This window comes from Panthera uncia, chromosome E1, assembly GCF_023721935.1.
Source record: "Panthera uncia isolate 11264 chromosome E1, Puncia_PCG_1.0, whole genome shotgun sequence".
In the NCBI taxonomy this organism is placed as follows: Eukaryota; Metazoa; Chordata; class Mammalia; order Carnivora; family Felidae; genus Panthera; species Panthera uncia.
In genome coordinates, this window is record NC_064814.1 from 58,778,825 (window position 1) to 58,806,735 (window position 27,911).

Sequence of the window (27,911 nt, forward strand, 5' to 3'; positions counted from 1 at the left end):
AAGGGGGTCTCTCTGACTTCTGTCCCTGCCTTTCTAGCCCCCATTATGGACCACAGGTGCCCCCAAAACACATATGTTGAAACCCAAGCCCCCAGGTGACGGCATTAGGGGCAGGACCTTTAGGAGTGATAAGGCTATGAGGGTGGGGCCTCAGGAAGGGGACCAGTGCCATCAGAAGAGGCTTGGGAACCGCTTCCTCTCTCTGCTCTCCACCACTCGAGGCCCGAGCCACAGCCTTCCGCCAGCCAGCAAGCCGGCCCCACCAGACACCGGACCTGTTAGCGCCCTGATCCTGAACTTCCAGCCTCACAACTGTGAGCAGTACACGTGTGTTGTTTGAATCCCCACCCCCCACCCCGTGTGTGCTATTTGCTTCAGTTCATGCTAAGACTCTCCCTTTCTGTTTCTGATTTTTAAGAGGTGAAATTCATAGAACATAAAATTAGCCATTTCAAAGGGAACGATTCAGGGACATTTAGTGCACTCCCAAAGCTGTGCGCCCACCCCTCTGACCGGTTGCACAGCATTCATCACCCCCAACCCATTAAACTAGACCCCTTTCCAGGAGCCCCACAGATTAGGTCAGCCTCGCTCCAGCCTCTCTCCCTTATGAAACCCAAAGTCTGCCGATTAGCAACATGCATTGAATTCACAGGTCCCCCACCAAGCCGGGGGGCGGGGGGGCGGCGAGGGGGGAAGGGGCGGGCAGTTTATAGACATTCATAGCAAGGGCTGGAAGTCTTGGGAGCCATCTCGGGGTTCCGCCGGCCACCCCTGTCCACCCAGGGTATGGCTGTGAGGGGGCATGCACACGGCCCCCTCCCACTGCAGCTCGGGCACGGAGGCTCAGCCGTGAGCGGATGAAGCAGGCTATGTGTGCCCTGCCAGCTTCTGTAACACGTGGCCCTCCTCGGCCTCAGTTTACTCATCTGCAAAACAGGGTAATGACACAGCTACCTGATGCGGAACTAAACAATGATTGGGGCGCCTGGCTGGCTCTGTCGATTGCGCGACTGGCTTCAGCTCAGGTCATGATCTGGAGGTTCATGAGTCTGAGCCCCACGTCAGGCTCTGAGCTGACAGCATGGAGCCTGGAGCCTGCTTCGGATTCTGTGTCTCCCTTTCCCTCTGCCCCTCCTCCGCTCGCACTCTGTTTCTCTCAAAAATAAACATAAATAAAATAAAATAATAAATAAAATAAAACAAAATAAATAAATAATAAATAAAATGAATAAATAAATAAATAAAAATAAATAAATAAAATAAATAAAATAAATAAAATGAATAAATAAATAAATAATAAAAATAAATCAAATAACAAATAAAATAAAATAAATAAAATAAAATAAATAAATAATAAAATGAATAAATAAATAAATAAATAATAAAAGTAAAAATAAAATAACAAATAAAATAAAAATAAATAAAATAAATAAAATAAAATAAATGAAATAAATAATAAATAAAATGAATAAATAAATAATAAAATAAAAAAATAAAAAATAAATAAAATAAAATAAATAAAAAAAAATAATAAATAAATAAAATGAATAAATAAACAAATAAAATAAATAAAATAACAAATAAAATAAAATAAAAATAAATAAAATAACACTGGTCGAACACCTGCCTCGTCCTGGCACCGTATTGAGAACTTTCATAGGTTCTTCTGCGCCCAGGAAACTCCAGTAGGCATTATCATCATTGGCGTCTGTCTCCTTTCCTTCTTTCCCGATCTTTCTGACTCCCCAGACTTCTGGGCTCTTTCGGAGCGCATCATGAGGTGGTGAACTCCTCAGGGGCAAAGGAATCCCGGATTTGTTTTTTCTTGCTCTTCTGGGCCTGCCTGTGCGTCTGTACCCCAGCAATGCTCTCTCGTCGGCCTGCGTGTCTCCCCGCTTTGCAGCTGGCAGGACCAGCCAGTGACAGGAGCAGTAGTTCCCCTGTACACACCCTGTATGGGGGGCTCCCCCCCCCCCGCCTCCCAACCCAAGTCCAGACAGTGAGACTGGGGATCAGGCGGTTTCCAGATGCTTCTCCCAAACAAACTGGCGCGGTTGGCAAAGGAGTAGCCCACTGTGCCGTCCTCCCCTGGAAGACGGGCTTCCCCTTCCGTGGATGGTCCAAGCGTCCATCTCCAGACAGGCTTTCCCTCAGACACCCCGTCCTCGCTCCTGGAAGCTGGAACAGAGGCAGGAGGGTCTGACCGGTGCGTGGCTGTCAGATGCCACGGCGGGGCTGGGAGCAGAGAGGCAGCGAGAACAAGATCCCGTTTTCCTCTTAATCGGAATACTCGAACATGAAATCCTCTTGACAACAGTTTTGCTTTAACTGTCTGGGTTGACTGACTGTTTTCGTACGGCTCTTCCAACAAAAAGCATATGCGATGTGGCTCAGATTAAGCAGTATTGTTAAAAAAAAAAAAAAAAAAATCCCCGGCCTCTTGTCTCAAGGCCCTGGCAACCTGGGAAGTGCCTGTGCTGGGGGCCGGGAAACAGGAGTCTCATCATTACCAAAGGCAGGGGCCGAACGTCCCAGGGCGGCAGGGCTCAAGGAGGGGCAGTCACCTGATGCGGGCTGGCCCACAGGTGCACAGGCATCTGGAGGGTCTCTTGGCATTGATGGCCTGCCATCTGTGGGGTCTTCCTGGTGGCTGCTATAGGCAAAGTCCCCATGGCACGGAGCCTCCCGGGCATTCCTGGCCAGGCTCTGCGCACAGTCTGTGTGGAGACACGGCCCCGGCAGCTTTTGTCCAGAGGGCAGGTCGTGCTCCTGAACCCCAGAAGACGGGCTCCGGGAATCGACACTGGCCTTGCCCGGCACGCCCACCCTCAACCCCACCTGGGGTTTCAAACAAACCTCTTCTACCCAGGCCAGCCTGCCCAGCATCGACTGTGCCCCAGATGATTCCACACCTTTGTGCTGGGAGCAGTCCAGGGTCTCTGAGGGGCACGGAGGGAGGGGGGCCAGGGCAAGTCCCTGCCAGCTGGTCTCCCCAAGCTGGTCTCCCTGTGGCCTGCAGGGCTGCCAACACAGCCATCCCCCTGCTGCAGAGCCCGGCCCCTCACCCTTCACGGGAGGAAATCTCTGGCTGTTATGCCCCTGAACCATCGCTCCCTGTAACTTCGTCCCGTTACACCTGTGGTAGGCACTTCTCAATGGATCCTTCATGCCCTTGGGGAATTAATAACCCATCCCCATATGTCAGAGTTTTCTATGAAAGTCATTTTTTTTTTAATTTTTAACATTTGTATACTTTTGTGAGAGACAGAGACAGTATGAGTAGGGGAGGGGTGGGAGGGGAGAGAGAGAAAGAGAGAGAGAGAGAGAGTGAGAGTGAGTCCCAAGCAGGCTCCACTCCACCAGCACAGAGCCCGACACGGGGCTCGAACTCACGCAACCGTGAGATCATGACCTGAGCCGAACCAAGAGTCAGAAGCTTAACTGACTGAACTACCCAGATGCCCCTACGGAAGTCCTTTTTTAAAAAAAATTGAGACGAGGGGCACCTGGGTGGCTCAGTCGGTTAAGCGTCTGACTTTGTCTCAGGTCATGAGCTCACGGTTCATGGGTTCAAGTCCCGGTCTGGCTCCCTGCTGTCAGCACAGAGCCTGTTTCAGATCCTCTGTCCCCCTCTCTCTGACGTCCCCTGCTTTCGCTCTCCCAAAAAATAAGTATTAAAAAAAAAAAACAACAACGAAGTCCCACAATAAAGAGATGTGTAACTTCAAAAACAAAAGGGAGATGAAATTCACGTTGAAGGAAATTCCGTGTCAAAGTGAACGAGTCTGTGGCATTTAGTGCACTCACAGTGTTGTGTGACCGCCCCCTCGACCTAGTTCCCAAACGTGTTTATCCCCCGCCAAAAGGACACTCCGTGCCCATTAAACACGAGCCCCCCCCAGGCCCCTCCCCCAGCCCCCGGCAACCACCACACTCAGCTTTGGGTCTGTATGGATTTTCCCGTTCTGGACATTTCACATCAACGCAACCATACGATCGGTGACCTTTTGTGTCTGGCTGCTCTCCTTACCCGGATGTTTCCAAGATACGGTGTGTATCAGGACTTCTACCCGTCTCGTGGCGGAAGGATAGTCCGTTGCAGGGACAGAGCACGTTTTGTTTATCGATTTGCCTGTTGATGGTCACCTGCGTTGCTTCCATCCTTTGGCTCCTGCGGGCCTGGAGGGCTGCGCAGCCCCCGCCCCGGCGTGTGGCCTCCTGCAGGGTGCAGATCATTTCCCACGGCTGTCCTTGTCACTCCCTGCCCTATCCCCTCGTCCGTGCATCCTGGTGCCTGCGTGGTTAGTGCTGTGCTTCTCCGGCCCTGTGGAGGGTGGCCACCCTCCTCCGAGAGCACAAGTAAGACAGACGCGAAGGAAATAGAGAAAGCCTGAGTTCAGAACCAGAGAGCCCAGGGGAGGAGCCTGAGGGCTGCGGGCCGCAGGAGGTGGCGGCTTCCCGCAGGAGGGAGGGGGAGGCCCCTGCCACGGCCACATCCGTGCGAGCGATCCACTGGTCCTGCGGTTCAAAGGGCCGAGGCGGGCCCACGGAGGCACCGGATCCTGAGGCCACAGCGGACTCCTTCCAGGTCCCTCCATCCCAGCCTCCCACAGCCCCCAGCTCACCCCCTGGCCTGGGCCTTTGCACCCAAGGAGCCTTCAGGAGTCAGCCCTTGCCAATTTAAGAGAAAACTTCTAGAAAGGGAGAGTCCCACAGAAATGAACCACTGGGTTAATGAGGTCAGCAAATTGCCAGCCCCTTGCCGCGCAGTATCCGAAGGCCCAGAGGGGGTCCGGGGTCCCAGAGGCTGCTGCCACGGCCACCAGAGGAGAGCACCGAGGGTCTGCCCGGTCTTCCTGGCCCCTCCCGGTGCAGATGCAGGAGGAGCTGTTTGGACACCGCAGCCCAGCGGCTTCTTAAGAGGAACGGGGAGCTTCCCAGGAGCAGGGCCGTCTAAACTTCAGGAAGGGCCTCTGGATCTGGCCGAGGGGACAGGTGCCAGAGGTGTCTACCCTGGGACACGGAGACCAGCCATGAGCCCCAGGTGGACCAGGCCCTTCCCCAAAGCACCGCTCCTCCTGGGGTGAAGGGGGCTCACAGGTGCTGCCCAGAGCAGTACCTCTCTTTCCAGACTTTTCCCCAGGGCCTAGCCTCCCCTTCCACACCTGGTCCTGCAGCCACTCTTTGGAGCCTGGGAGGGGAGCCAGCAAGGTCAGCCCACCAGACCCCCCAGCCCTGGAGAGAGGTACCCCCTCACAGGAGGACAAGGGTCCGCAGGTGGCTGCAGATGGGGTCCGGGGGTCACCAGGCTGCGGAGCCTCCTCCAGGGGCTCCGGGGGCAACAGGGGAGGGAGGCGGCCAGGTCCCATGGACGGCGACTGGCTCCCGACAGGGAGGGCAGATCCGAGTCCCGACCCTCCTGTCTCCAGCCTGGCACAGAGGCCACTCAGGGCAGGGTCTGCTCAGAATCTCCAGGACCCACATGTGTAAGGCTCAGGGTAAAGAACCCCATCCTCACCCAGATGCACCTGCCTGTCCTGGGGGTCGGGGAGCAAGGACCCCGTGGACCCCCAGCCTGTACCAACCATGGCCTGAAGGTCTGAGGCAGGTGCGGTAGAAGCCGCCCCCTCCCCAGGTGTCTCCAGGCCCCTTCCTGGACACCCAAGGCTGTGAGCACCCCCACCCCCACCCATCTCATCCCAGTCTGGCTGGCTTGCGAGGAACGGAGAAGGGGTCCCCGGCCTTTTCTCCCCCACTGAGCAGAACAGGAAGAAGGTAACTGAATCAGCACTTTGTGCTCCATCTGGAACATTCCAACATGGAAAACCCACTGAGCAGCTGGGGAAACAATTTAGGGACTTTAATTAAAGGCCGATGACTCTCCCACGGAGACCCACCCCCACACACAGCCAGGAAGACCCACCGCATCTGCCCTCAGTGTGTTCTGAGGCCCAGCTGGGCACCTGGCTCTGGGCGCTGGCGGGCAGTCGGGCCCAGTTTCCACTGGGAGGGGGATGGGGGAGGACTGGGACCAGCCAGCTCACCCTTTCCCCACACTGTTTCCAGCCTGCCTTCTGGGCACCAGAGCCAGACAAACTGGTGGCTCCCACAGCTCTGCTTCCAAGAAGCTTCCGGAAGGGAAAAGTGGGTCATGTCAGTGGGCTCGGGAAAGGGGCTCTAACTATAGGGAGGAAAGGAGACTGGTGTGAGGGAACAGCCTCCACACTCCTAGGCTGTCCCCTCTCAGCCCGCACCTTCTGTGCCTGAAAGGCATTTCAGGCAGAGGGAACAGCGTGTACAAAGGCTACGCAGATCGAGACAGGGGGAAGGAGCTGTGGGGGCAAAAGCGTAGGGGTGAGGGTGGCATGCCGGCTGGGGGTGGGGGCAAGCCGCAGAGGGCCAGAGCTGCTAAAAGTTTGGACAAGGGTGTGTCCAGGAAGAGGGAAGCAGTGGGCATGGCCCAGGCTGGGAACTGCCTTCCCTCCCGCCCTGACACCCGGGGCTGGCTGCCACACGGTCGCGAAGTGGGGCCCCGGCACCGGGAATGGGGACAGAGACGCCAAGCCCAGTCCTTGCCATCCGGCGGGGCCCGGAGGCCCTGCCTCGTCACCGTCATTGCACGTTGGGCCAGCCCTCCCCTCCTCCCAGAGGGCCGGCCCTCCCCTCCTCCCAGAGATCTCCCAGAGATCTAGGCGGGGGAGGGGCCTGCAGTTGTGTCTCAGCCGCATCTCCGCCAGGGTGTCTCAGGACCAGCCCCCAGTCCTGCCTCTGGCCTGGCCCCGATGGCAGAGCTTCCTGACAGTGCTGGCCCCTCAGGACGATCCAGACAGGAGTGTCCTCTGGGCCCAGAACCAGCAGGACGGAGGGGCAGGCTCCGGGCCGCTGAGGAGAGATGCCCCCAACTCCCTCCCCACTTCCTGTCGAGCCTCTTCTCACAGACAATCAGGTGACCCCAGGTGTCTACCACTGGTAAGGTCATGTGACAAAGACAGTAGCCACGGGGACTGCTGGGCCCGCTGGTTCCCGGTTAGCCAGAAAAGGTGCCTGGAAGGTAAGCCGTCACTCCCCTGGAAATCCTCCCTCGTTTCCACCCCGGGGCCCAGGACGGGCAGCTACTCCAACTAGCCCAGAGCTGGAAAGGCCACAAGCAGGGCTGAAGATTTGATATGGGCCCAAGGCCTGGGGCGCAGAGGACGCAGCCAGGTCCTGTGAGGACCCAGCACAGCCGGGGCATGCCAGGCTTGGTTCCAAGGGTCCCCGGAGGTCATTGTCAGGGCGGTTTGTGGGCACCTGGCAAGCAACACTGTGGCCAGGAGCAGGTGACAGTCATTAGGAAGGGGCCCCCACCTTCCCAGGGGCAGAGGGGTGGATAGGGCAGCCTAGCCCACCCGAGCCTGGCCTAAGTCAGGATCTGAGCAGGCAGCTGGGCCCCAGATGGGCATTCACCTCTGCCCATCCCCCAAGGGCGGGAGCCCTTCCTGGAACACAGCAGAACCGGGGCATCCAGGGCCTGGGGGAGTGGGTGGAACCCACTGAGAGGGCAAGTCCCCCCAAGCGGGCAGGGTCTGGAGGGTGGGAGTGGCAGCATGGGTGTGGCCTGTGGTGGGTGGTGCCACACTGTCCCCAGGGGCTTGGGGATGCTTAAAACCAATACCCCGCTGCTGCTCCTCACGTCACTCTCCGTGTAAGGCAACCTCACCAGATTCCCAGGAGGGAGCATCCAATGGGCACTAAGACACGAAATCAGCCGCAGTCATGGGTGCAGCCCTGAGTTGGCCAGATCCAACTTTCATCCCCACCCCAGCCCTCACGTGGGCAACCTGGAGCCTCAGTTTCCTCATCTGCCGCACGGGGACAACATTCCAGCATAGCTCAGCATCCCAGGGCGGACAGGAGGGCCTCCAGAGTCTGAGCTGTGCGTCACTGGGCAGGCCCTAAACCTCTCTGAGCCTCAGTTGCTCCTGTGTGACATGTGGCCAAGCTCACTGCCCACCCCAAGGGATGTCTACGGATTGGGTTTTGGACCACTCTGGGCATACGAACAGTGCCCTGTAGAGACAGGTGGTATGGTTAGCGTTTCCCTGGGCGGTGGCACCTCCAGCCCCCGTCTGGCCACCTTCCAGATTATGTGGCAGAACACAGACCCAGGCTTTATTCCTTAAATACTTTTCCCTACCCATCATCTGTCTGCAGGCTCCACGGCCCGGCGGCCGGCATAAATTAAGGTGAGCGAGGGTCCCCGGGCCGGGCACGGGCTGGCCCGTCCTCCTCAGTCCCAGCCAAAGTCCTGGCCGGTCATCTGGTAAAACCTGCGGTTGAAGGGCCGGTAGAAGTCCCGCAGGCGCCGGACCACAGCCTCGGGCACGCGGGGGTGGGGCCGGCCCTTGGATTTGCCCAGGCAGCGGGGGCGGCTGCCCCCCTGGGCCTTCTTGAGGCAGGGGAAGCCCTTGGTGGCGTTGAAGTAGAAGTGCTTGTCCGTGACCACGCGTTTGAGGCCCAGGAAGTCCTGCACGCGGCCCACCTCCCCGGCCGGGTCGCTGACCAGGCGCTCCCCGCTGACGAATAGGAAGCGGGACAGGGGAAAGAGCCGCAGCCAGTTGGTCAGGTGCTGGGCGTACAGGCCGATGCGTACGGCGCTCCAGGCCGTGTCCACGGGGCCCAGGCCGTGGCGGAAGGCCAAGGCACGGAAACTGGGCAGGCCCGGGGTCTTGGAGAGCGTCTGGGCGTAGTCGGAGATGGCCCGTGTCACAGGGTTCCGCACCACCACGATCAGCTTCGTGTCCGGGGACATGCCGTGGATGCGGCGGGGGGCCTCCCGAGTCACGAAGTAGCTAGGGGTCTTCTCCAGGGTGATCTGCCCGTCCAGGGTGCGTGGCATCAGGCTCCTGTGGGGCGGGTGGGAGCAGAGGGAGGTGAGGGTGGGGACTGACCCCCCAGGGAGCCAGGGCTGACCTCCCCTTCCTCCAGGAAGCCTCCAGGGCAGGCAAGCCTTCCCCACCAGACCCACCCACCCTAGGTGCTTGGGTGGCCAGATATAGGCTGTGAGGCGGTGCACCGAGGGGCCTGTCCTGCCAGGCTACCCACCTCCCTCCCAGAGCCAGACCGTGCCCACGCCAGACCCCGTCCTCGTGAGGCCAGCGGCCTGGACCTGCTGCCCACACGGCTGAACCAGCCCCCCCGCCCCCCCCGCAGGCCCCTGCCCCGTAATTACCTCCCGTCACACACACAGCAAGGGGCTGATGGCATCCCTTAAATTAGGCCATTAATTGTTGACAAGTATCCCCTCTCGTTCCCTCCCCTGCACAGCCTTCTCCCACCTCTGATGACAGCCCTGCTGACCTGGGCCACACACATCAGAATGGACCAGAATACCAAAAGCCACTAGCGGTGGTTGAGGACCCGTCCCAAGACCCCAGCCGCCTGGGCCTCCCAGACCTGGCTTGGACCCCAACGTGCAAGGCTGCAGCTGACCAGGGGAGGGGAGCACGGACCCCATCCCAAGGTTCTGGGGAGTCAGGCCCTGACCACGCCAAGCCTGGGGAAGCCCGTCCTGAACCAGTGCCCCACAGCCACGCCTGCCAGCCAGGTAGCACAGTGTGCGGTGGGCAGGGCGCGGCCTGGCCAGCTGAGCAAACAGCTCCGAGGAGGGCTGGGAACTAGGTCAACAGAGGCAGAGGCTCCCGGGATCTGTGAGAGGCAGAGGGAGGGGAGGCCTCCGCCCAGCTAGCCCTGCCTCCCGTCCTCCTGCCCCTCTGACAGCCCCCCCACGACTGGCCCCAGCCAGGAAGGTGGGGTTCAGGTTGCAGGTTCCAGGGTCTCAAGCCCCTGGGAGTCTCTTCTTCCTGCTCAAAACCCCAAAACACCCAGGACAGGTGGGCACACAGGTGCACAGACCCACGAGCCGGGGCGCTTAGCTTGGAGGGTGCTGGTGGTGGGATGGGGGGTGCGCACGTGTGAGTCCGGGACATGCCACCGGCTCCCTGACTCCACCTCGGGGGCCCAGGGGCGTCCGGTGGGCTGAATGGGCTGCTAGCTATGGGAGCCTCCCCACTCGCTCAGAACAAGGCCCTGGGCAGAGCCGGTCTGGGAGGTCATGGGGACAAGTCTGCTTCTCCCATCTCTGTGAGCTGCTCACTGCCCCATTTCATAGGCAGGCACACCGAGGGCTCCGAGAGGAAGCAGGAAGTACCAGGGTGGACGTTAGTCCGCAGCCCTGCCCTGCACCTGCTGCTGCCAGAGCCCCTGCACCTCGCGGCCTGCCTCCTGCAGCTGGGAACCCAGGGAGGAGCAGACCCCGGTCCTCCCCGTTCAAAGGGACAAGTTCAAGGAGACCTCGGGTGGTGACAACGCCAAGGGCTGAGGCCCACGGCAACAGGGGTCCCTTTCCATGAGAGGGAACTCATAATGAGGGGTGGGTGTCCCTGCACTGGGCCTCACTGCTAACACCCACAAAGAGACGCAGTGCCACACAGCATCAGAAGTCACCACCCCTCCTTTCATTGTCCTTCTCAGGGAAGGAACCCACCCCGACGGCTCAGGGAACTCCCCCCACCCAGCTTTGACATCAGCACCTTTCTCCCCAAGGAAGTTAGAGGAGCAGAAGCAGAGCCGCGCCTCCAGACCGCCACGGGGAGGGGTGGAGATGGGGGGGGTGGGCGGTGCAGACTTTACTGGCCCACTCCTGCCGCAAACTGGCTTTGAGCTCCAAGATCTTTGGGATCAATTACTCTCCCCAGGCCTAGCCAGAGCTCGGAGTAGGGTAGGGATGGGGGCTTTTGTGGGGTGGCAGAGACCGAGGAGGATACGAGGAGCAAGATACTGACCCCCACACAGCAAACATCTGACAAGCTGTTCTATGGACACCCCCCCCACACACACATACACGCACACACACACACACACACACACACACACGCACGCACCACCCCCACAGCTCATCTGGTCTGCATTTCCCTGCGGCTTCAATCCAGCCCTGGGCGACTCTCCCTCCTCTGTCTGGGCCTCGCTCCGTGTCCCACACCTCTCCTGGGCCCCATCCAGCCTGCCTGGGACCCAGCAGAAACCAGTTCCAGTTCCAGGTGGAACCCTGCAGTGCTGGGGGCATGGGGGCATTGAGTGCCCTGCCACAGGGGTCTCTGTCTCCGGGTGAGCAGGGACAGATAAGTCCCACAGAAGCCGGGGTCCCTCCCCCCACATACTCACACCCCTCCTTCACTGCTCCTGCTTGGGCCCCAGGACCGAGGGGGGGGGGTGTCCCCCACCCCTGCACCCCTCCCCCTCTCCTCTCGCTTTTCCAAAACACTGTGGTCAAAGTATAGCCCCCACTTGCCCCTAGATAGGGCACTCCTCCCTGAACTGAGACTTGGAAGGGTTTGTGTGACTTCAGCACCTGCCAAACAGAGTGAGTGAATAAAGGAACAAATGCTGAGTTTGGGCGCCCTTGAAGGTCGCAGTCCCCAAGATAGAGGACCCTCAGGAGCCTGAGAGATGAACTTCCTAGAGCCCAAGGAGAGGGGACGGTTGGGCCAAAATCAACTTTGAGCAGGTCCTACCTGCCCAGTCCATGGGAAGGACCAAAGTCACTGCCCGGAATGAGATTGGTCACAGCCCCGTGAGCAAGGGGGGAGGGGGGGGTCCCAAAAATTCAACTGGGGGCACTAGCTGCTCCTCCTCTACACACTGCCCCGACTCCCCACCCAGAACAGGGCTCTGCGCTCGCTGGAGGTCAAAATCAGGGTCCCGAGAGCAGATAACACGGCCAGACCACACCCAGGGGCTGGCCGACGTCTTTGCACTGGGGGAAACTGAGGCGGGTGGGCATTTTCAGAGGCTCAGTGCATCCTCACAGCCGGTTGAAAGGAGAGACAGGTCCAGAGGCACAGGGCCACCGGGGGGAATACCAAGCCCACCTCCACACATGTCACTACACAGCCACAGCCCTTTTGAGGGCACTTGGACACACGTACCTCAGAAGCTCAGCCAGCCTGCATTGGCCAGAGGGGTCAGTGCTCGCCAGCCCTGACAACTCTGGGTTCCTGGAGGCCACTGGAACCTGACCCTCTGCCTCCTCTGTATCCGCCCCTCCCCCCAGGGGAGGTGGCGCTAAAAAGGAGGAAGGACAAAGTCTCTTCTCCACCAAACATGCTCCGGAATCCCCCGGGCCCCACGCCGGGCACCCCAGTGTCCCAGGAGCTCCCTACCCAGAGCTGAGAATCTGCCCCCTGCCTCTCAGATGCCTCGTCCTCTCCAGAGCGGGAGCATGCACCCAGGGAGGGCCTGCACAGCCCCCCCGGACCCCAGGCTCTTTGAGACCAGCCTCTGCAGCAGCCCCTCCTTAGTCCAGCCCGGTGCCTCCCCACAGCTCCTTGTAGTTACAGCTCATGGGGTCAGTGATGGGCTCTGAAGTCTGCTATAGCTAACAGTGTGTCCTCCACCCTCCTTCCTGTCCCCTCCCCTCCTTCCCTCCTCCTCCCCCTCCTTCTCTCCTCCTCCTCTTCCTCTCCCTCTGCAGGGCAACAGCATCAACAGCATCCCGGGATTAGGGATGCTTTTGGATGCTGCAGCACCGTCAGAGTGGGCTAGCGTCTCTCCCTGAGCACCAGGCATGCTGGGGGATTCAGCCAACTGGGTCCAAGGATAGACTCACTTTTCCCTCACCATCTGGCTTCCCTAAGACCCTCGACAGCAGTAATCCTTCAGAGCTCAGGAACCGGGACCCCCGTTCTCAATGGGGCCCCTCCAAACCCGTGAGTGGTTTCAATGCAAAATGCAAAGATAACAAAGGGGAAGGGGTGGTGGGGGGTTGGTATCTGGGAAGAGGAAACTGGTACATCTGAAAGTCAAAAGCCCGGGTCCTGCCACCCCCCACTCCCCATTAATTCACCAGGTGACCTTGCGCTGGGTCCTCTCTGCCCCATAGTTTGGGGATGAGGTGAAAGCTGCGGGGAGTGGGGTGACTCACTCTCCATCTGTAAGCCCTCGCTTCCCCGCAGGAAGGGACAGGCAGGCTTGTGCACGGTCGAAGGAGGCAGAGGGCAGGGCCTCATGCTCGCTGCCTCAGCGGGGGCCGGAGTGGGGGTGCTCCCCCACATTCTACCACAGCACCCCAAGGCCAGCCAGACAGGCAGCGGGACAGCTACAGAGCCCCTTGAGCGAGGCTGGGGCCCCAATCCCCACCCCTTCCTCCTAAGTAAAGCCATGACTCTCTCCGGACCCCCAGGACCACAGAGAAGGACTCCTCTTCTCGGGACTGGGGTTCTGGGGGAGGAAAGAGACGCTCTCTAGAAGGCTACAGGGAAAACTCTTGGGGTGATTGGCCGGAGGTCAGACATGCTCTCCCAGGGTGATCCAGTGGGGAAGCGCGGATAAGCATAAAGCATTTCTAATGCCCCTCAAACCCCACTAGCTTCAAACTACTGGTGTAGGATTGAAACTCCTCCCCGCCACTCTTGCGGGGACCCCTCAGCAGCCCTGAACCAGGGTTTCCCCTGGAGTTTCAAAGTTTCTGGGAGCCCCCGGCCAGTGACCGCTCCTCCTTTCCGTAAAACCCAATGCTGGGGGGCCCGCGTCCGCGGGGTCAAGCTTCGCCCCCCCCCCCCACACACACACCCAGGCTGGTCTCAGCCCGGATTCCGGACACCTGCCCCCGCCCCGCGCCCCCAGTGAGACCCCCAGGGGCGCGTCTCCCTGTTGTTGGAAGGCACCCGCCAGGGCGCTCACCGGTACCAGGCGAGGCCGCGCTCGTAGCACCTGTCGAAGAAGTGGGGCTCAGAGCCGAGCGCGCGGACGTCGGGGTGCAGCCGCAGGAACTCCAGCAGGGCGCGCGTGCCGCCCTTCTTCACGCCCACGATGAGCGCCTGCGGGAAGCGCCGGCGTCCCGGGCCGCTGGCCACAGGCAGGCCCGGCGCCCCCCGGGGGCCGACGGCACGGAGCGGCTCAGCGGGAGCGGGCGCCGGCACCGGAGCGCGGGCGGCCGGCGGGCAGCGGCCGGGGAGGGCGCAGAGGCAGTAGGCGCCGAGCACCAGCGCGGCGAGAAGCAGCGGCGCACGCGGCACCCGCAGCGCGGCCCCCTGCCCGGCCCCCGCGCCCTGGCCGCCCCCGGCCCCGCCGCCCAGGCCGCCGCTACCTGCCATAGGGTGGTGCTGCGCCCAGACGGTGGAACGCGGGCTACAGGAGCGAGCGCATCCCGGCCCGTGCCGCGCTCAGCCAGCCCGCGCCGGGCTTCTGCTCTGCGCCCCGCCACTCTGCAGGCTCGAAGACGACGCGGGGCGGGACCCGGAGGCCCCGCCCAGCCCGGAGGCCCCGCCCCCTGGACCACTCCCGGGCCCGGGACTCGCAGGCGCCCGCCGAGGCTGAGGCGTGATTTGGAGCCGCAGAGGTTACCTGTCGCGCCCTCTTGGAGACCTGGGCTCCAGCCTGCGAGGCTTCGGGTCATCACCACTGCGCTCCTGGATGCTGCGGCGACGGGTCGGGTCTCAGGGCAGTGACAGGACTGAGATGAAGGACCGGCTCTTAGAAGGCGGATCCCAGTCCCTCCGGACAAGGGCGTAGTAGCAGCAGGTGCGCGGGTGAGTGTGGACCCGGGCCCCACTGCGCCGAGGCGTTCCCGGGAATGTTGAGGGAAGTCTGAGGGGAGAATGGGGCGCGCTTTCCTGACAGTTGGCTTGCCATTCATCAGGGTCCCAACCCTGGCGGCCGGAGACGGTTGTCCAATACGATTACCATTTTAGGGTCCTGGGAAGCAGGCTCAGGGAGGACAGGCGTCTGTCCCAAGCCCCATTCAGATCTGTGTCCTGACCCTTTCTACCATGTCACACCGTCTGTCTCTGCAGCCCAGTCCACCTGGCGTTGCCCTGGGATGTCAGGGACCCATCTCTAATGCTGGCAACGTGGCTCTTGTAGATGAGAAGATTCTGGAGAGGTGGGACGGGAGACCGGAAGGAGGAGCCCGGGTTCTATCTTAGGAGCTCCTGCTGAGGTGCAGTGACATTCAGGGGCCAGGGGCCGCTCACAGTTACGGGACCTGCTGGGCGCTGGACACTCTGTGGGGAGTTTATGCAGCCCTGGGTTCACTGAACCCCCCACACAGCACAAGGAAAGCAGAGAAGGAAAGGGCTCCGGGAGCAACAGTCCCAGGGAGAGACGGAAAAGGAACGGTGTCGTCTCTATGTCTCTGCCCAGGGCTTCCTCACTGAAGCTTGGTGCCCCATGGGCATGGGCTCCTAGGAGAGGCCGACCTCTCACTAGCTGCTCAGAGGCCACTGCCCTGGGTTCTGCTTGTTCCTGGGACCAATGGCATCTGGGCAAGTCTCAGAAACCTGGGGCCTCTCCAAAGGCCAGGGGCCTCTGTGACCCACAGGCATTTCCAGGTCTCCCACCTAGAGGCAGCCCTGAACTAAGGGGGCTCTGCAGAGCCAGTGGCATGAAGGCCGCTGATCAGGGCCCCAGCCCGGATCCCAGACACAGGCCTGCACCTGCTTGTCAGGACAAGACTCAGCCAGGAGCCCTGTAGGCGGGTCGTTGGCACAGTACTGTCTGGGGTGCATGTTGATACACACAGGGTCACAGGAAGTTCTTCTTCTGGTCTAGCTTAAAAGGGGATCTGTTCCAGACAGACTGGTTCTCCTTAGACCTGTCCTGGGTGGGGCCCTGCTCCACCTGGAGCACCCACTCAGTCTCAGCAGGCCCCTCTCAGGGCTCGATTCCAGCATTCGACCCTGGCGGCCCCTCCGTCTCCCGGCCCTGGCACAGGGAGAGTGGCTTCCTCCTCCCAGCCTTGGCTCGTGCTGTTCCTCCTACTGAGAATGGCTTTTCCTCAGCCCCCCAACCCCTGACACACACACACCTGCTTGAGGATTTTCCAGAAGCAACTTATCAACGACAGCAGGACATGCTGGGGGCTGGGGAATGGAGTCCGGGGACAAGGATAATTTCCTAGCTGAGCCCCTCCCTCCAGCCACCATCCATCAAGTGACAGGTGGGGGCAAATCTGGGGACACCCAGGAAGGCAGCCTTGGGACATTTGCTCACCGGGGGGTCCCTAGCACCTAACAGAGACTGGCACCAAATAGGCACTTGACGATGGCCAGCTAGTGGAAGGATGTGAATGGAGGAAGAGGTCAGGGAAGGCTTTCTGGAGGAAGTGATGGTCAGGCAAGCCTCCTCACACATGGGGGTTGCCGCCTTCCCTCCTGCCCAGGATGTCGGAGTGGCCCCTCCGATCTGCCTCCGCCCTACCTTGCCATCAGGGTCCAGCCCCAGCTCTCCACTGGCACCTCTCTGTGTGGTCTAGACACAGTGGATCCCCTGCTCTGAGCCACATGGCAGGAAGTGAGTCGAAAGAAACCAGGCCATGGGAGCACCGGTCCTGTAGCTGTCCCTGCACCCTGAGAGGCTCGCTCACCTCCCGCCCTGTCCGGTGTCACCTCCACTGCGAAGAAGAAATGCATCAGCCAGCTCTCTGCCAGCTGGATCTCCCGGGAGGGCCCCTTGGCCTTCAGGGTCCAACATGGCTCAATCCCCCCTTGCCGAGACTGGACCCCCTGCCCAGGCAGGATGGCCAGGCAGAGGTCCGTCTGTCCATCCTCCTTAGGCCAACCATCAGACATTGAGGTAGTCAGGTCTGGTGTGCTCGCTGGCTGGGAGGAGGCAGCACTGGGGAAGAGTGGCCCGAGCTGCGGCCTGCTAGTAAACACCGTCCCTGGAGGAGACAGGGAAGGTCAGAGCAGAGGGGGACACAGGGGCGAGTCCAGGGAAGAGGCCTGGGGAGCGAGGTCATGGCAAGAGGAAGGCCCAGCCTGGCCTCACAGACCCATGACCCAGCTGCCCAGCTATATCTGAGTCCCCTCCACTGACTGTAATTACTCCCTCGGTGGGTGATTTTGGTCCCCATCTGTCTCCACCTCCCCGTGAGCGCGGCAAGGGCAGGGACGGGGTCAGTCTTGACCACGGTGAGCACTCATGAATGTCTGTCGAGTGACTGAGTGGCCTGGCTGTGAGTGAGAGAGTATGTGAGTGACGGAGTCTATGTGTGCGCCCCGCCCCCGGGCTCCTCTCTTCCTCTTTCGCAGACTGTCCCCTCCCCAGGGCGGGCACCCCCAGCGTGGGCCCCCACAAGCAGGGTGCGTCAGCAGCTGCCCCACTCTGGAAAGTGATCCCTAACACCGTGCGGTCCCTCCCTCCACGGGGGACAGCTGGGGGAGATTTCACACATGCGGGGCTTCCAGAACTCCCTTCGCTGGAACCACACCCTTACCCCCTCGCCCGACTCCCGCAGTCTGCGGGGGTCCTGGAGCCTGCGAGGGGGGCCGAGAGGAGGGGGCTGCGGCCGAGGGCAGGCCCAGCTGTCCTTGATTTGTGTGGGGTTGTTCCGCTTCAGATGCCGGATTTGCCTGCGCACAGAGAGGATGCGGTTTTCTCCTGGAGAGGGACCCCTCAGAGATGTCTACCCACCGAGCCCACCCACCCCCGGGGCTCCACTGTTCCCAGTTCACCCTGGTAGGCAACGAGGTGGGGCAGGAGCACCTGCCCCCTCCTAGCAGGTGACCTTGGCAGGTAAGGCGTCAAGTCTCTCTGAACCTCACTTTCCTACTTTATCAAACAACGCGGACACTGGCCCCATCCCTCTGGGTGTCGAGCTCCTAAGCTCTTTGTGGTGAGGTGGCAGTGGGCATGGGACAGCGTACTCACTATTCATCCTTCTTGGACGAGACTGGAGAGGAAAGACTTTCGGGGGCCTGGCTGGCCAGAACCCAGGGCCTTGTTCCTGGTGACCAGCTCCGCCTGGGGCAACGTGGCACAGAAGGGTTTGCCAGGGCAGACAAGATTCCCAGGGTCCGGAGGGACACATGAAAAGGCTCCGTTGACCAGGAGATTCTCTGTCTCTGTTCCCTTAACCTGCGTGAGATTCTCGGTCTCTGTTTCGCTCCGCCCCTCCCCTGCTTGGGCTCTCGCTCTCGCTCCCTCTCAAAATAAATAAACATTAAAAAAAAAAAAAGAAAGAAAGAAAAGGAAACAAGGCTGTTTCTGCCCCCACACCATCCCCACGACCTCCAGCTTCACAGCCCCAAGCTAGGCCTCTGGACCTAGAAGCCCCCCAGCCGCATGGGGAGGGCTGGGCATCATCTAATGGCCCCACAGCAGGGCACTGTGCCCTGGCGGGGGCCCCCCGTGGGCCAGAAGGTGGCTGTGAGCACCTTCCATTGGAGGCCAGGAATCTGACGCAGGCTAAGGAACCCCAAGCTCCGCAGACGCACAGGACCCTGCGGGCTTGTGGGGTGTATGTGTGTGCACGATTGGGGGTTCAGAGGCTCGCCCACCGGTCCCCAGCCTGCATCTCCCCACGCGCCACCCGGAAGCAAGTCCAGCCTGGCCAGTGGACAGGACGCCCACAGACAGCCGCCCCCCCAACCCCTCATTTCCAGGGGAAGCACCCCATCACCACAGTTGGCCGGACAGACAGCCGGGCTTGTTGCACTTGGCCTTCAAGGGAGAGTCAGAACCCAGATGCCAGGGCAGAGCATCTTGGGACCGGTGCCTCAAACTCCTCCCCTTTCCCATCTGCCCCCTCACTAAGCCGCAGGCTTTCCTGCTCCCGCTAGAGGACCTTGAAGATTGACCTCCACCTCCTCTTCAGAGAACAGTGACTCTGCCCATGTCACCTTTACCAGCCATTGCTGTCTCCCCCTGACTCCAGCCTCTCTGCCCCCCCCCCCCCCCACTTCCAGACACACACCAGGGGTTCCCGGCTCAGAGATGGGGGCCCAGCAAAAACCCAGTGTCTAGACTAAGGGAACAAAAAGCCACCGGAGTCAGAGGCGGAGGGGGCAGCCCAGGGCAGCAGGCAGGCTGCACAGTGGGGGTGCAGGGCACCAAGGGCCCTGGCTCCTGTGGGCTCCTGTTCCCCCAGGTTCTGAAGCATGGATAATCTCTGTGATTTTACGAGGAACAAATTATGCCCGCATACAGGCCTTGAGGGGCAGTGAGGGGTAGGGGTGGAGGGAGCCTATCTGCAGGTAACCCTTAGTCCTTCCTCCCACCCACCCCCGACCCCACCCCCCCCCATCTTCTCTGTGCTTCCTGCCCCTGAGCTGCTGTAAGCAGAACCCTAGGGCTGGGGTAAGGTGACAGGTGGTCCCGGGGTCCCTGCATCTCCCAGACCGCAGACACGCTCACACAGATGTGCGGCTTGGCTCGCTCACCCCTACAGAGTGAGCAGAAGGCAGTGCAATTTGACATACACTCCTCGGCCGCTTCTCCGTGCACTCTCCCATGGGGCTCAGTGTGGGGGAGGGAACACGATGAGCGCACCGTGGACACTGACTTGAAGGAGCTCTCTGACCTGGGGTGAGCTGAGGCCTGTAAGCGGGGACCGCAGGGACCCGGTCTGTGCACACATATAGGAGACCAGCCCGGGGCCCCCGCAGCCTGGGGGCAGGAGAGAGCCACTGGGCAGAGCCACTGGGAGAGGCTTCTAGAAGGATTCCGGCACATGGGGAGGGGGTGAGAAAGAAGGAACATCAAAGTATAGAAGGCGGGAACACGGGGGCATGTTTCAGAGTGGAGTCTGGCTGGCCTAGAGGCCTAGGTGCGAGGGTCTGCGTGCAAGGAGTGCGGTTAACAGGAGCCCGGGAGCTGCGGTAAATAACACTACTCTCATTCACGGAGTGGAAAGGTGGCTGGGGACACGGGATCTGTGGGACCAGAGCCAGCAGAGCCTGCAGGAACCACAGAGGGAAGTTTCTGGTCTTTTTCTTTTTTTTTTTTTTTTTTTTTTTTTTGGCGGAGATCACACGGGTTGGGGGAGGCTAGCTAGGAGCTGTCACCATTGCGGAGAGAAGTGGGCACAGACGCGAGAAGGTGGTGCCCTCAGAACCTGGTGCCCCAGGTGGGCCAGGATGGCAGCAGGAGCAACTTGAGGACGCTGAAGGGCCGCAGGCTGAAGAGGCAGGGGCATCGGGAGCAGGGGGGTCCCGCGGGGCTGCCCTGGAGAAGGGGCTGGGAGCAACAGGTCACTTTCGCGAAGCCTACCAAATGGGGCCCCTACACCGCCGGCCCTCGCACCGTCGGACGCCAGGAGGCCTCGGTTACCTGTGTTCCGGGTACTGGCAGGCTGGGCCGGCGTGGCCGAGCGGGCTGGAGGACGCCGGCCCTCACCACTGAGCACCGCTGGGTCACGGGGTCCCTGGAGGGGGCTGGATCAGCCCTCGCCGTCGGAGGTGCCGCTGCTGCGCCCCTGGCGGCGCCTCGGGGAACTGCAGGGCCTCTCAGACCGGCCCTGGCGCACGCGCAGCGCGGAGCGAGCTCGCCCCCTGCCCGTGGGTGCTGCACACAGTCTCTGCGCCGCTCGCTAACTGGTGGCCTCCGAAGGGGTTCGTCGCGTTACGTCCCCTACCAGGACCTCGTATGAGGGTGGGGACCCGGACGCTGGCTTGGCGGTGACCTCCACCGTCCTCTCTGGGCGCCCCCTCCCACTTGCCTGACCAGCCCACATTCGTGCACGGAGTCACAGGGTTCCTGGGACCTACGAATCGGCCGCACCCCCACCAAGGTCACGGCTCTCCCTGGCACTTGTCACCCAGAGAAAGCGAAAGCCGTGAGTGAGCACAAGTCCCAAGCACGGTTGGGTCACTCACGCACCCTGGCAGCGTCTCCTGAGCAGGGCCGCGGGCCCCTACGGGGGACCAGCGGGATCCCAGACACATACCACTTCCTCCCTTGCCCTGGGTGCCCCCGCGTGCACGGGCCTGCCGGTGGCCGTTGACCGGTGTTGACAGAGCATGGGGAGCGGTCTGCCCCCGAACAGAACACTTGTCTGCAAGGGTCCACTTGGCAAGGGAGGGGGCGTTGGAGGGGGAGGGGGGGAGCTGGGTTCTCAAAAAGTCTTTTGTTTCTCAGGAGGAAGTAGGGCTGCAGGCCACCCAGCAAGAAGAAGGAGGTGGGGGGATCTGTGTTGCCACAAGAGACAACTCACTCCCCCCCAGCCCCTGGCAGACAGGCCCTGCCCATAGCCATCCTTTTCCAGGCTCCTGATGAAAGGGGACCACCCTTCTTCCTCCACCCCTCCAAGGACCCTGCTTCCAGCCCTTCCCACCCCCGGTGAACCTGTATGGGGCCCGTGGAGTGCAGGCAGTCAGGTACCGTCCCTCACAGCGTCCCTGCCAGCCTCACCCAGGCTCCAGCAGGCCCTCCAGCCTGTCCTGCTGGAGAACTGGCCCCCGAGAGGCAGCCCCAGGGGCATGTCCTGGACACATCCGCCCAATTTGCAGAAGGAGGCCAGCCTGGTCCTAGGCCAACTTTACTCAGGCACCTGCTGAGCCAGGGGTGCCAGGAGAGGTAAGCAAAGCCCGAGGTCCGCCCTAGCCCTGGGCCTGGAGATTCCCTCTGACCACTCAGCTAGCTGCCTCCCCACTGCTAGGCCCCTTCAACATGCTTGCTGCTTTCAGACTGTGCTCAAAAGATGGTCATCATGTTCCCAGGGCCACTGTTCCTCGTTTGGGGCATAGAAAAGAGGAAAGAGACAGTGTGGGCAGAGAGAACCTGAGGCCTGAGGCAAGTCTCCCGCGTCTCCAAGCCTCCTGTTCCTGCCCTGCCCCACCAGGGTGATGTTGCCTGTAGAAACACACTGAGCATTCAGTCACTGCTCACCTACCGTGGGCTTGCCCTTGGCCAAGACTGGCCGCTAGCCTCCGAGTATATGGGTCACAGGCTGTGCTAGGCAGTGCCCCAGGGCCGATGATGATCCCAGGTGACTGGGACAGCCCCAACCAGGGACACAGAGGGGTCCATGCAGGGAGAAGTCCGGCAGAGATGGGACTGAAGTCGTGGGGTGAAGGGCACACCCTGTGCAGTCCCAGGAGGCAGTTTTCTAGCAGGTGCAGTCAGTACTGGCCCCCCAGCAGGGCAGAGACGGAGATGTTTTCTAGAGAAGGAGGCTGCCACTCTCCCGAATGGGGTTCTTCAGCATGGTCCTCCCTGATGCTTTTTGTCAGTGCTGACCCCTCCCATTGCACAACTCCCTCTGCACAGACGACCCAGTGACCAAGCTGGTGTCTGAGAGACCTAACCCCACAGGGTGACACACACTCAGAACCCGCACAGCTGCGACACCCCCCGCCACAGCCCCACCCAGGAGACAGGCTGGGCTCCACAGAGGAAGGTTAAGTGCTCTGCCCAAGGTCACACAGTGAGCCCGCAGCACCTGCACAGGCCAGTGACCCCCCCCCCCCCCGCCACCGCCAGAGCAGGGACCCCTAGCCTGTGGCTGGGGATCAGGGAAGGGGCGGAGTCCCATTCCCAAGGAATGAGCAGACCAGACAGACCAGCAGTATCACTGGCCGTCCTTCCCGCCGCCCACCCCGCCAGCCATTCTAACCTCATCCCTCATCCACCACCTTTGTCCTTTTGTCCTCACACCTGCAGGCTCCAATCCTCGCAACGTGGGGATGCTCCCAGCTGCTGAGTACGTCTGCTCCAATTATGCATTTGGAACTGGGGAATAACCGGAGGGTTATCGCCCCCCCCACCACCACACACACAATCGACCATCCTTCCTCTGGGGTACATATTCACAGCCCTGATCGTCATCTGATGTGAACTTCCTGTCTCCCCAAACACAGGGGAAGGCCTGGAGGGAGGCCCATCTGTCTGTCTGTCTGTCTGTCTGTCTTACCGCCGCCTCCCCAGCAGCAGGCAGCACCACTCCATAAATATTTGTGGGACAAGTGAAGCGCCGTGTCCCCGCATCCCTGGTGTGAACGCAGACAGCGAGCCCGTGTTCCGTTTGTTTACTGATCTCCTGATTACTCGAGACAGGAGTTAAGACGGGAGGGGGCTTCGGCATCACCCACCTTCCCGGACAGCAAGGGCTTCAGAGCGGGTACAGGAAGGCACAGTCGCTGCTTCCCGGGAAGGTGCGGGCTGTGGGCCCCGGCCTTGCACAATCCAGGAAATGGAGCAACAGCCACTTTCCTAAGCCCGAGTGAGGCAAGGTGGTGAAACCGGGTTCAGGATCTCTCCTCTCGTAACTGGGAGACCAGAAGTCTGGCCCCCGGCCTGCCCCGCCAGCCGTCACAGATCATCACCACTCTGGCTGCCTGGAAGGCTTTGACCAGAGTGAATCATGTAGTGACCAGGGCCGGAGCAGCCGGCGAGGGCTGCCTCCCTCCGCACCCTGCCTCACGGCCCAGCCTGGGGGAGATGGGAATGAGCTTCGGCGAGGGCCAGAGCCAGGCTCAGAATCGGGTCCCCCGGGGGTGAGTCCAGACAGACGGGGAGGGGGCAGGGGGCTGCGGAGAAGAGAAGGTGGGGTTGTACCGTCATGCAGAGACCCGCTAGGCTTCCAGCCCACCTCCCTGAGACTCCCACGTGAGCGGAGCCCTCCGGGCCCACCCCGGGGCAGCAGGGCGTGGGCCATCCTGCCAGAGCAGTGCCTTCAGGAGAAGCTGTGCAGAGCCGAGATCCTGACGCTTCAGCCAGCCCCCCTCCCCGCCCCGTCTGGATGTCTGGGGTTCCAATTCCGAGGTTGGACGGCCGGAGAGCGGCCACAGCACAGTGTCCGGCTAGAGTAAGTATGTGCTGCCCGCCTACGGCTCCTGAGAGGCAGTTCCTTTGCCTAGAAGGACGGACGGAGAGAAACACAAATCACTGCTAAATTATGCTCCAAACACCATTCCCCGAGCTAGGCGCCCCGCTCCAGCCTGCAGAGCAGGGCAGCTGGGAACACCTGGGCGCCCGGCTTGGGGGAGCCTGTGTGCCCCATTTTGTTCCCCGACACCTCCAGGAGAGCCCAGTCTCTCCTTCCTCCACGGGACAAAGGTCAGTAACTACAAAAGGACAAAATCACGTCACACCTTACCATCGCCGGCCCTACGGACCCTCTCGCCTAGCCTCACTCCCTCAGGACAGCAGCCAGCATGTGATGTTAGCAAGCCCATTTTACAGAGGACCAAACTGAGGTTAGGGACTGGCCACGGCCCTGCTGGCGGCAAGTGGGGAGCTGCGATTGGAGCTACCAAGTGTGGGCAGGAGTCCAGAGGGGCCGGCGGTGCAGACAGACGTGCTGACTTGTGAGAACCGACGCTGCGCCCAGATAAAAACCCAGAGGAGAGACGGCTGCCGAACAAACCCCAGCACCGGGGCCCTCGTTCCCAAGACGTGAGCCCCTTTGCTTTTACGCTTCATGTGCGTTACACAGGCGTTATCTACGTGAATGAGGCAACGGGTTTAATCCTAAGCGATAAGGTATCATAAGTGAGACTCCTCTGGATTTCTGTCAGTTACTGAAAACAGCACAAGGGGTGCACAAGGGCTTTACTAACAAGGAAGTGGCACAAGGCGAACTTCCGGGAACTGGGAGGCACTCCTCTCTGCACACGCTTCTGGCTCATGGAAGGTTTTGTAGGGACACTCCACCTTCAGAGGGTGGAGAAATCTGTTATAAGAACACTGCTGGGGCGGCTCAGTCAGTTGAGCCTCCGACCTCGGCTCAGGTCGTGATCTCGCGGTCCGTGAGTTCGAGCCCCGCGTCGGGCTCTGTGCTGTCAGCTCGGAGCCTGGAGCTGCTTTGGATTGTGTGTCTCCCTCTCTCTCTGCCCCTCCCCTGCTCACACGCTGTGTGTGCGTGTCTCTCTCTCTCAAAAATAATTAAACGCTAAAAAAAAAAAAAAAAGGAAGACCTGCCAACAGGAGGACACACGGGAGCGCTTACCGTGTGCCAGGCCCCAGGTGCATCACATCAACGCGGCTGTCCTCAAACAGCCCGTGAAGGAGGCTCTGCGATCACACCCACTACGCAGAGCAGGAGGCCAGCTCAGAGAGGCTGAGGAGCAAGGCCGTGGCCACACAGCCCAGCCCTCAGCATCCGCCTGGCCTTGCCTCCCCCTCTAATCTCTGGGAAGGTCCAGGCCCCCACAGAAAACCCTTCACCACATCCACCCTTAGATGCCCCTTTTTGGGGCACACGTGACCCATCAGGACATCTGCCCTTGTCCTTGCCCTGCAGCCACCTTTTTGGGGTGGCCCTGGGCAGCTCCTGGGCAGTGTGCTTTGGTGTCCCGATGCTTCGTCACTGCGAGTGGACAAGAACCGTGTGTCCCCCACCCCCGGGCCTCTGAAATTTACAACAGGCCTGTGTCCAGCTGCTCACCTCTCGGGATGAACTTCAGCGAGCTGCTAAATATTCAGAAGCGGGACTGTCCCGGCTTGGGGCCATCGTTCAGGAACTCATGTCCCAGCCCATTGCCACACCTGCCACAGGACACCTGGAAAGACCACAAAACAACTGCAGCAATGGCCCCCCTGCCACCGGCAGAGATGGTGTCCTCCTCCCACCCATTTCCCAAAGTAACTGTGGGCAGGAGAGGTCGCCCTCCATCCCGGAGCCCGCACAGGAAAGCAGTCCTGTTTCCCCGTCTCCATCAGGACCCCAGGCTCCCCAGGTAGGTTGGCAGAGGCCAGAAGACCGGCACAGACAGACTCTAAGCCCCGAGAGCTGTAGGGGAAGCAGAGAAGGAGCAGCCACCTCGGGCTCTCCCTGGCCAACACCCCTCCCCACCCCCTGGGGCGGCCACCCACCTTTAAGGCTTTAGGCGAATTGTGCTCCGGACGCTTGGCCACACTATCAGCATGAATGGTCTCAGTGAAGGCCGGCCACGGGGACGAGTGTGCATACTTTGAGCGGCTGGAGAAGAGCTCGTAGCCACACTTGGCACACACATAGACACCTGGGGGCAGAAGGGAAGACAAAGGCAGACACATTGGCTCCAGCCGCTCTGGGGTGAGTGCCCAAATCCTCGGGGCGAGAACACAGCACCGTCCGTCTGCAGGGTGGGCTGCACATTCTATCCACGCTGACACCTGCCACTCCCAGGCCTGGAACACACCGCTGAGCTCACGTTCAGTGGTCCTTAGCATGTGCCACGAAGAGCCACTTCTCACACTTATCTCATTGAACTTTATACACAGTCCTGTGATGTAGACCCTCCAGTTTAGCTTAGTTTTGTGGTTGCTTTTTTTTTTTTTTCAAGTAGGCTCCATGCCCAATGTGGGGCTTGAACTCACGAGCCTAAAGGGCCAATGCTCCACCAACTGAGCCAGCCAGGAGCCCCTTTTTCAGTTTTGTTTTGTAAGAGGACCTTTCCGTTTTAGAGCTGCAGTGCCTGAGTGATGCAAAACACAGCTCGAGGGTGTGCAGTCAGGAAGGAGCCCAGACAGTATGATGAGGAGACAGCACTCCCACCCCAGCAGGCCCCAGCCCACCTCCCTTCCCAAGTGGCCATTCCTGATGCCAGGGAGGCCTTGAGCTGGACACCCAGCCACCGGCCTGCTCTCTGTAAGGGAAGACAATGGTCCCACCAACCACCAAACAGGTCTCCAGGCCAGATGGGGGGGGGGGGGGGCCGGGCCCAGGAAGACAGAAGCCCAGGGAAGAGAACAGGTTTTAACCCAGCCCCAAGGAGGGGGAAAAAAAAGGCTGCAAAACCGACCTGCGGAACAGGTAACTGCTTGGGGCCCCCCACAGGGGAACCCCGCACCCAGTGCCCAGCCTGAGGACAGCCTATCCCAGAGTCCATGAATTACACAGCCTTTGCCAGCCACTGGAGAAGGAAGCAAGAGGGGGATGCCCAGCTGCTGTGGAAGTGGAGCTTCCTGCCTGGCAGAGCCCCCTGAGGACAACTGGGGGCCTACTGCCAGAGGGCCTCGGTGGAGGGCTTTGCCTAGAGAGTCCTGTGCCACAGCTGACATCCACAGATGTCCAGTGTCACCGCCCAGCCTCCTAGAGGGCTGACACCCAAAGGTTCCCACCGAGGCAGTGCACTGCCCTAGTCTTGCCTGTGGGGCACGTTTTTACCAAATTAGGCCATTACCAGACAGCACGGCCCAGAAGGGGACACCCCAGGGCCTCTCAAAGCCTAGGACCTGGAGGGATGGTTGTCCACGTCCCAAACACCCCCACCCCCACTCCAGCTGTCTGGTCAAACTTCACTGGCACTTGGTTGCCCAGCGGCTCTCCTGGTTACCGAACCCCAGGGCCCTGGGCAGATGGGCGGAGGCACCCGGGAAGACACGTTGGGTCCGAAGGGAACGCTCTGTGCTTGCCAGCTTACCTTGCGGATCCCAGGAACCCGGGAGGGGAAAAGGCAGGGGTATCATCAGGGGGATGCCCTAGGACAAGATACTCGATCGTGTCCCTCTGAAGTCCAGTTCCCAATCCGGATCCCCCCCCCCCACCGGCGTCACCCCCTCCCTGTACCCTGACCCCAAGGATTCCTCCCAGAAACGGCCTTGCTCACGCACTCCTCGAGGTCAGCGACGCCCTCCCTCTAATGTCGCCTCTCCCCCTCAGGAACCCCTACTTTTCAGGCTCCCCAGACCCCCCCTACTCCGCGGTCCCCTTTACTCACAGGCGCTTCTCCCCGCGCGATCACATTCGCCCCCGGTGGGGTCCGCCCTTCCCGGGGCTCAAGGGTTCCACCACCGCCCGAGAGCAGCGACGCCCACTCTACTACGCTCCCCCTCCCCGCTGCCCTCCCAGGAGGTCACAGAACAGACCTGGCTCAAAGTGGTTCTGGAAAACCTCGCCCCCAAAGAAGCTGCAGAACGACATGGCGCCGGCAGTACCGCGGGGCAACCGCTTCCTCGGACAGATCCGAGGCCACTGGCCGACTGCCCCCCAGCCGGCGCCCGGGGCCCGCCCCTCCTCCCAAGGCCCAATCACTGCCCGGATCCGGGTCGAGGCCCCGCCCCCCAGAGGACCAATCACGACCCTGTAGGAGGCCCCGCCCCCTCCCCTCCCGCGGACCAATCTCTCCCTGGGGCGAGGACCTGCCCTCCGCAGTTTCCTCACAGGCCCCGCCCCCGACTGCTCCTGGGGACGGCTAGGGAGCTGAGTCCCCGACGCCCGCGCTCGG

At 60.9% G+C, this 27,911-nt stretch overlaps 2 protein-coding genes across 3 annotated transcripts; both read right to left on the bottom strand.

Moving 5' to 3' along the window:
• Positions 1–6,557: 6,557 nt before the first annotated feature.
• On the bottom strand, positions 6,558–14,135 carry HS3ST6 (heparan sulfate-glucosamine 3-sulfotransferase 6). Its single transcript, XM_049637271.1, has 2 exons — positions 13,723–14,135; positions 6,558–8,888 (listed from the first exon to the last, which is right to left on the bottom strand). The coding sequence occupies exons 1-2, from the start codon at positions 14,133–14,135 to the stop codon at positions 8,273–8,275; spliced, it is 1,029 nt and encodes a 342-aa protein (XP_049493228.1). The 3' UTR covers positions 6,558–8,272.
• On the bottom strand, positions 8,803–27,689 carry MSRB1 (methionine sulfoxide reductase B1). 2 transcript variants are annotated; one of them, XM_049637273.1, is made up of 4 exons: positions 27,553–27,689; positions 25,576–25,724; positions 25,148–25,262; positions 8,803–8,888 (listed from the first exon to the last, which is right to left on the bottom strand). In XM_049637273.1, exons 1-4 carry the CDS (start codon positions 27,605–27,607, stop codon positions 8,881–8,883), a joined length of 327 nt encoding a protein of 108 aa, XP_049493230.1. In that variant the 5' UTR covers positions 27,608–27,689; the 3' UTR covers positions 8,803–8,880. The 2 variants fall into 2 exon arrangements, with proteins under 2 accessions (XP_049493230.1, XP_049493229.1); XM_049637272.1 differs by lacking the exon at positions 8,803–8,888 and adding an exon at positions 22,773–23,614 and having other exon boundaries at positions 27,553–27,681.
• Between the last annotated feature and the right edge of the window lie 222 nt (positions 27,690–27,911).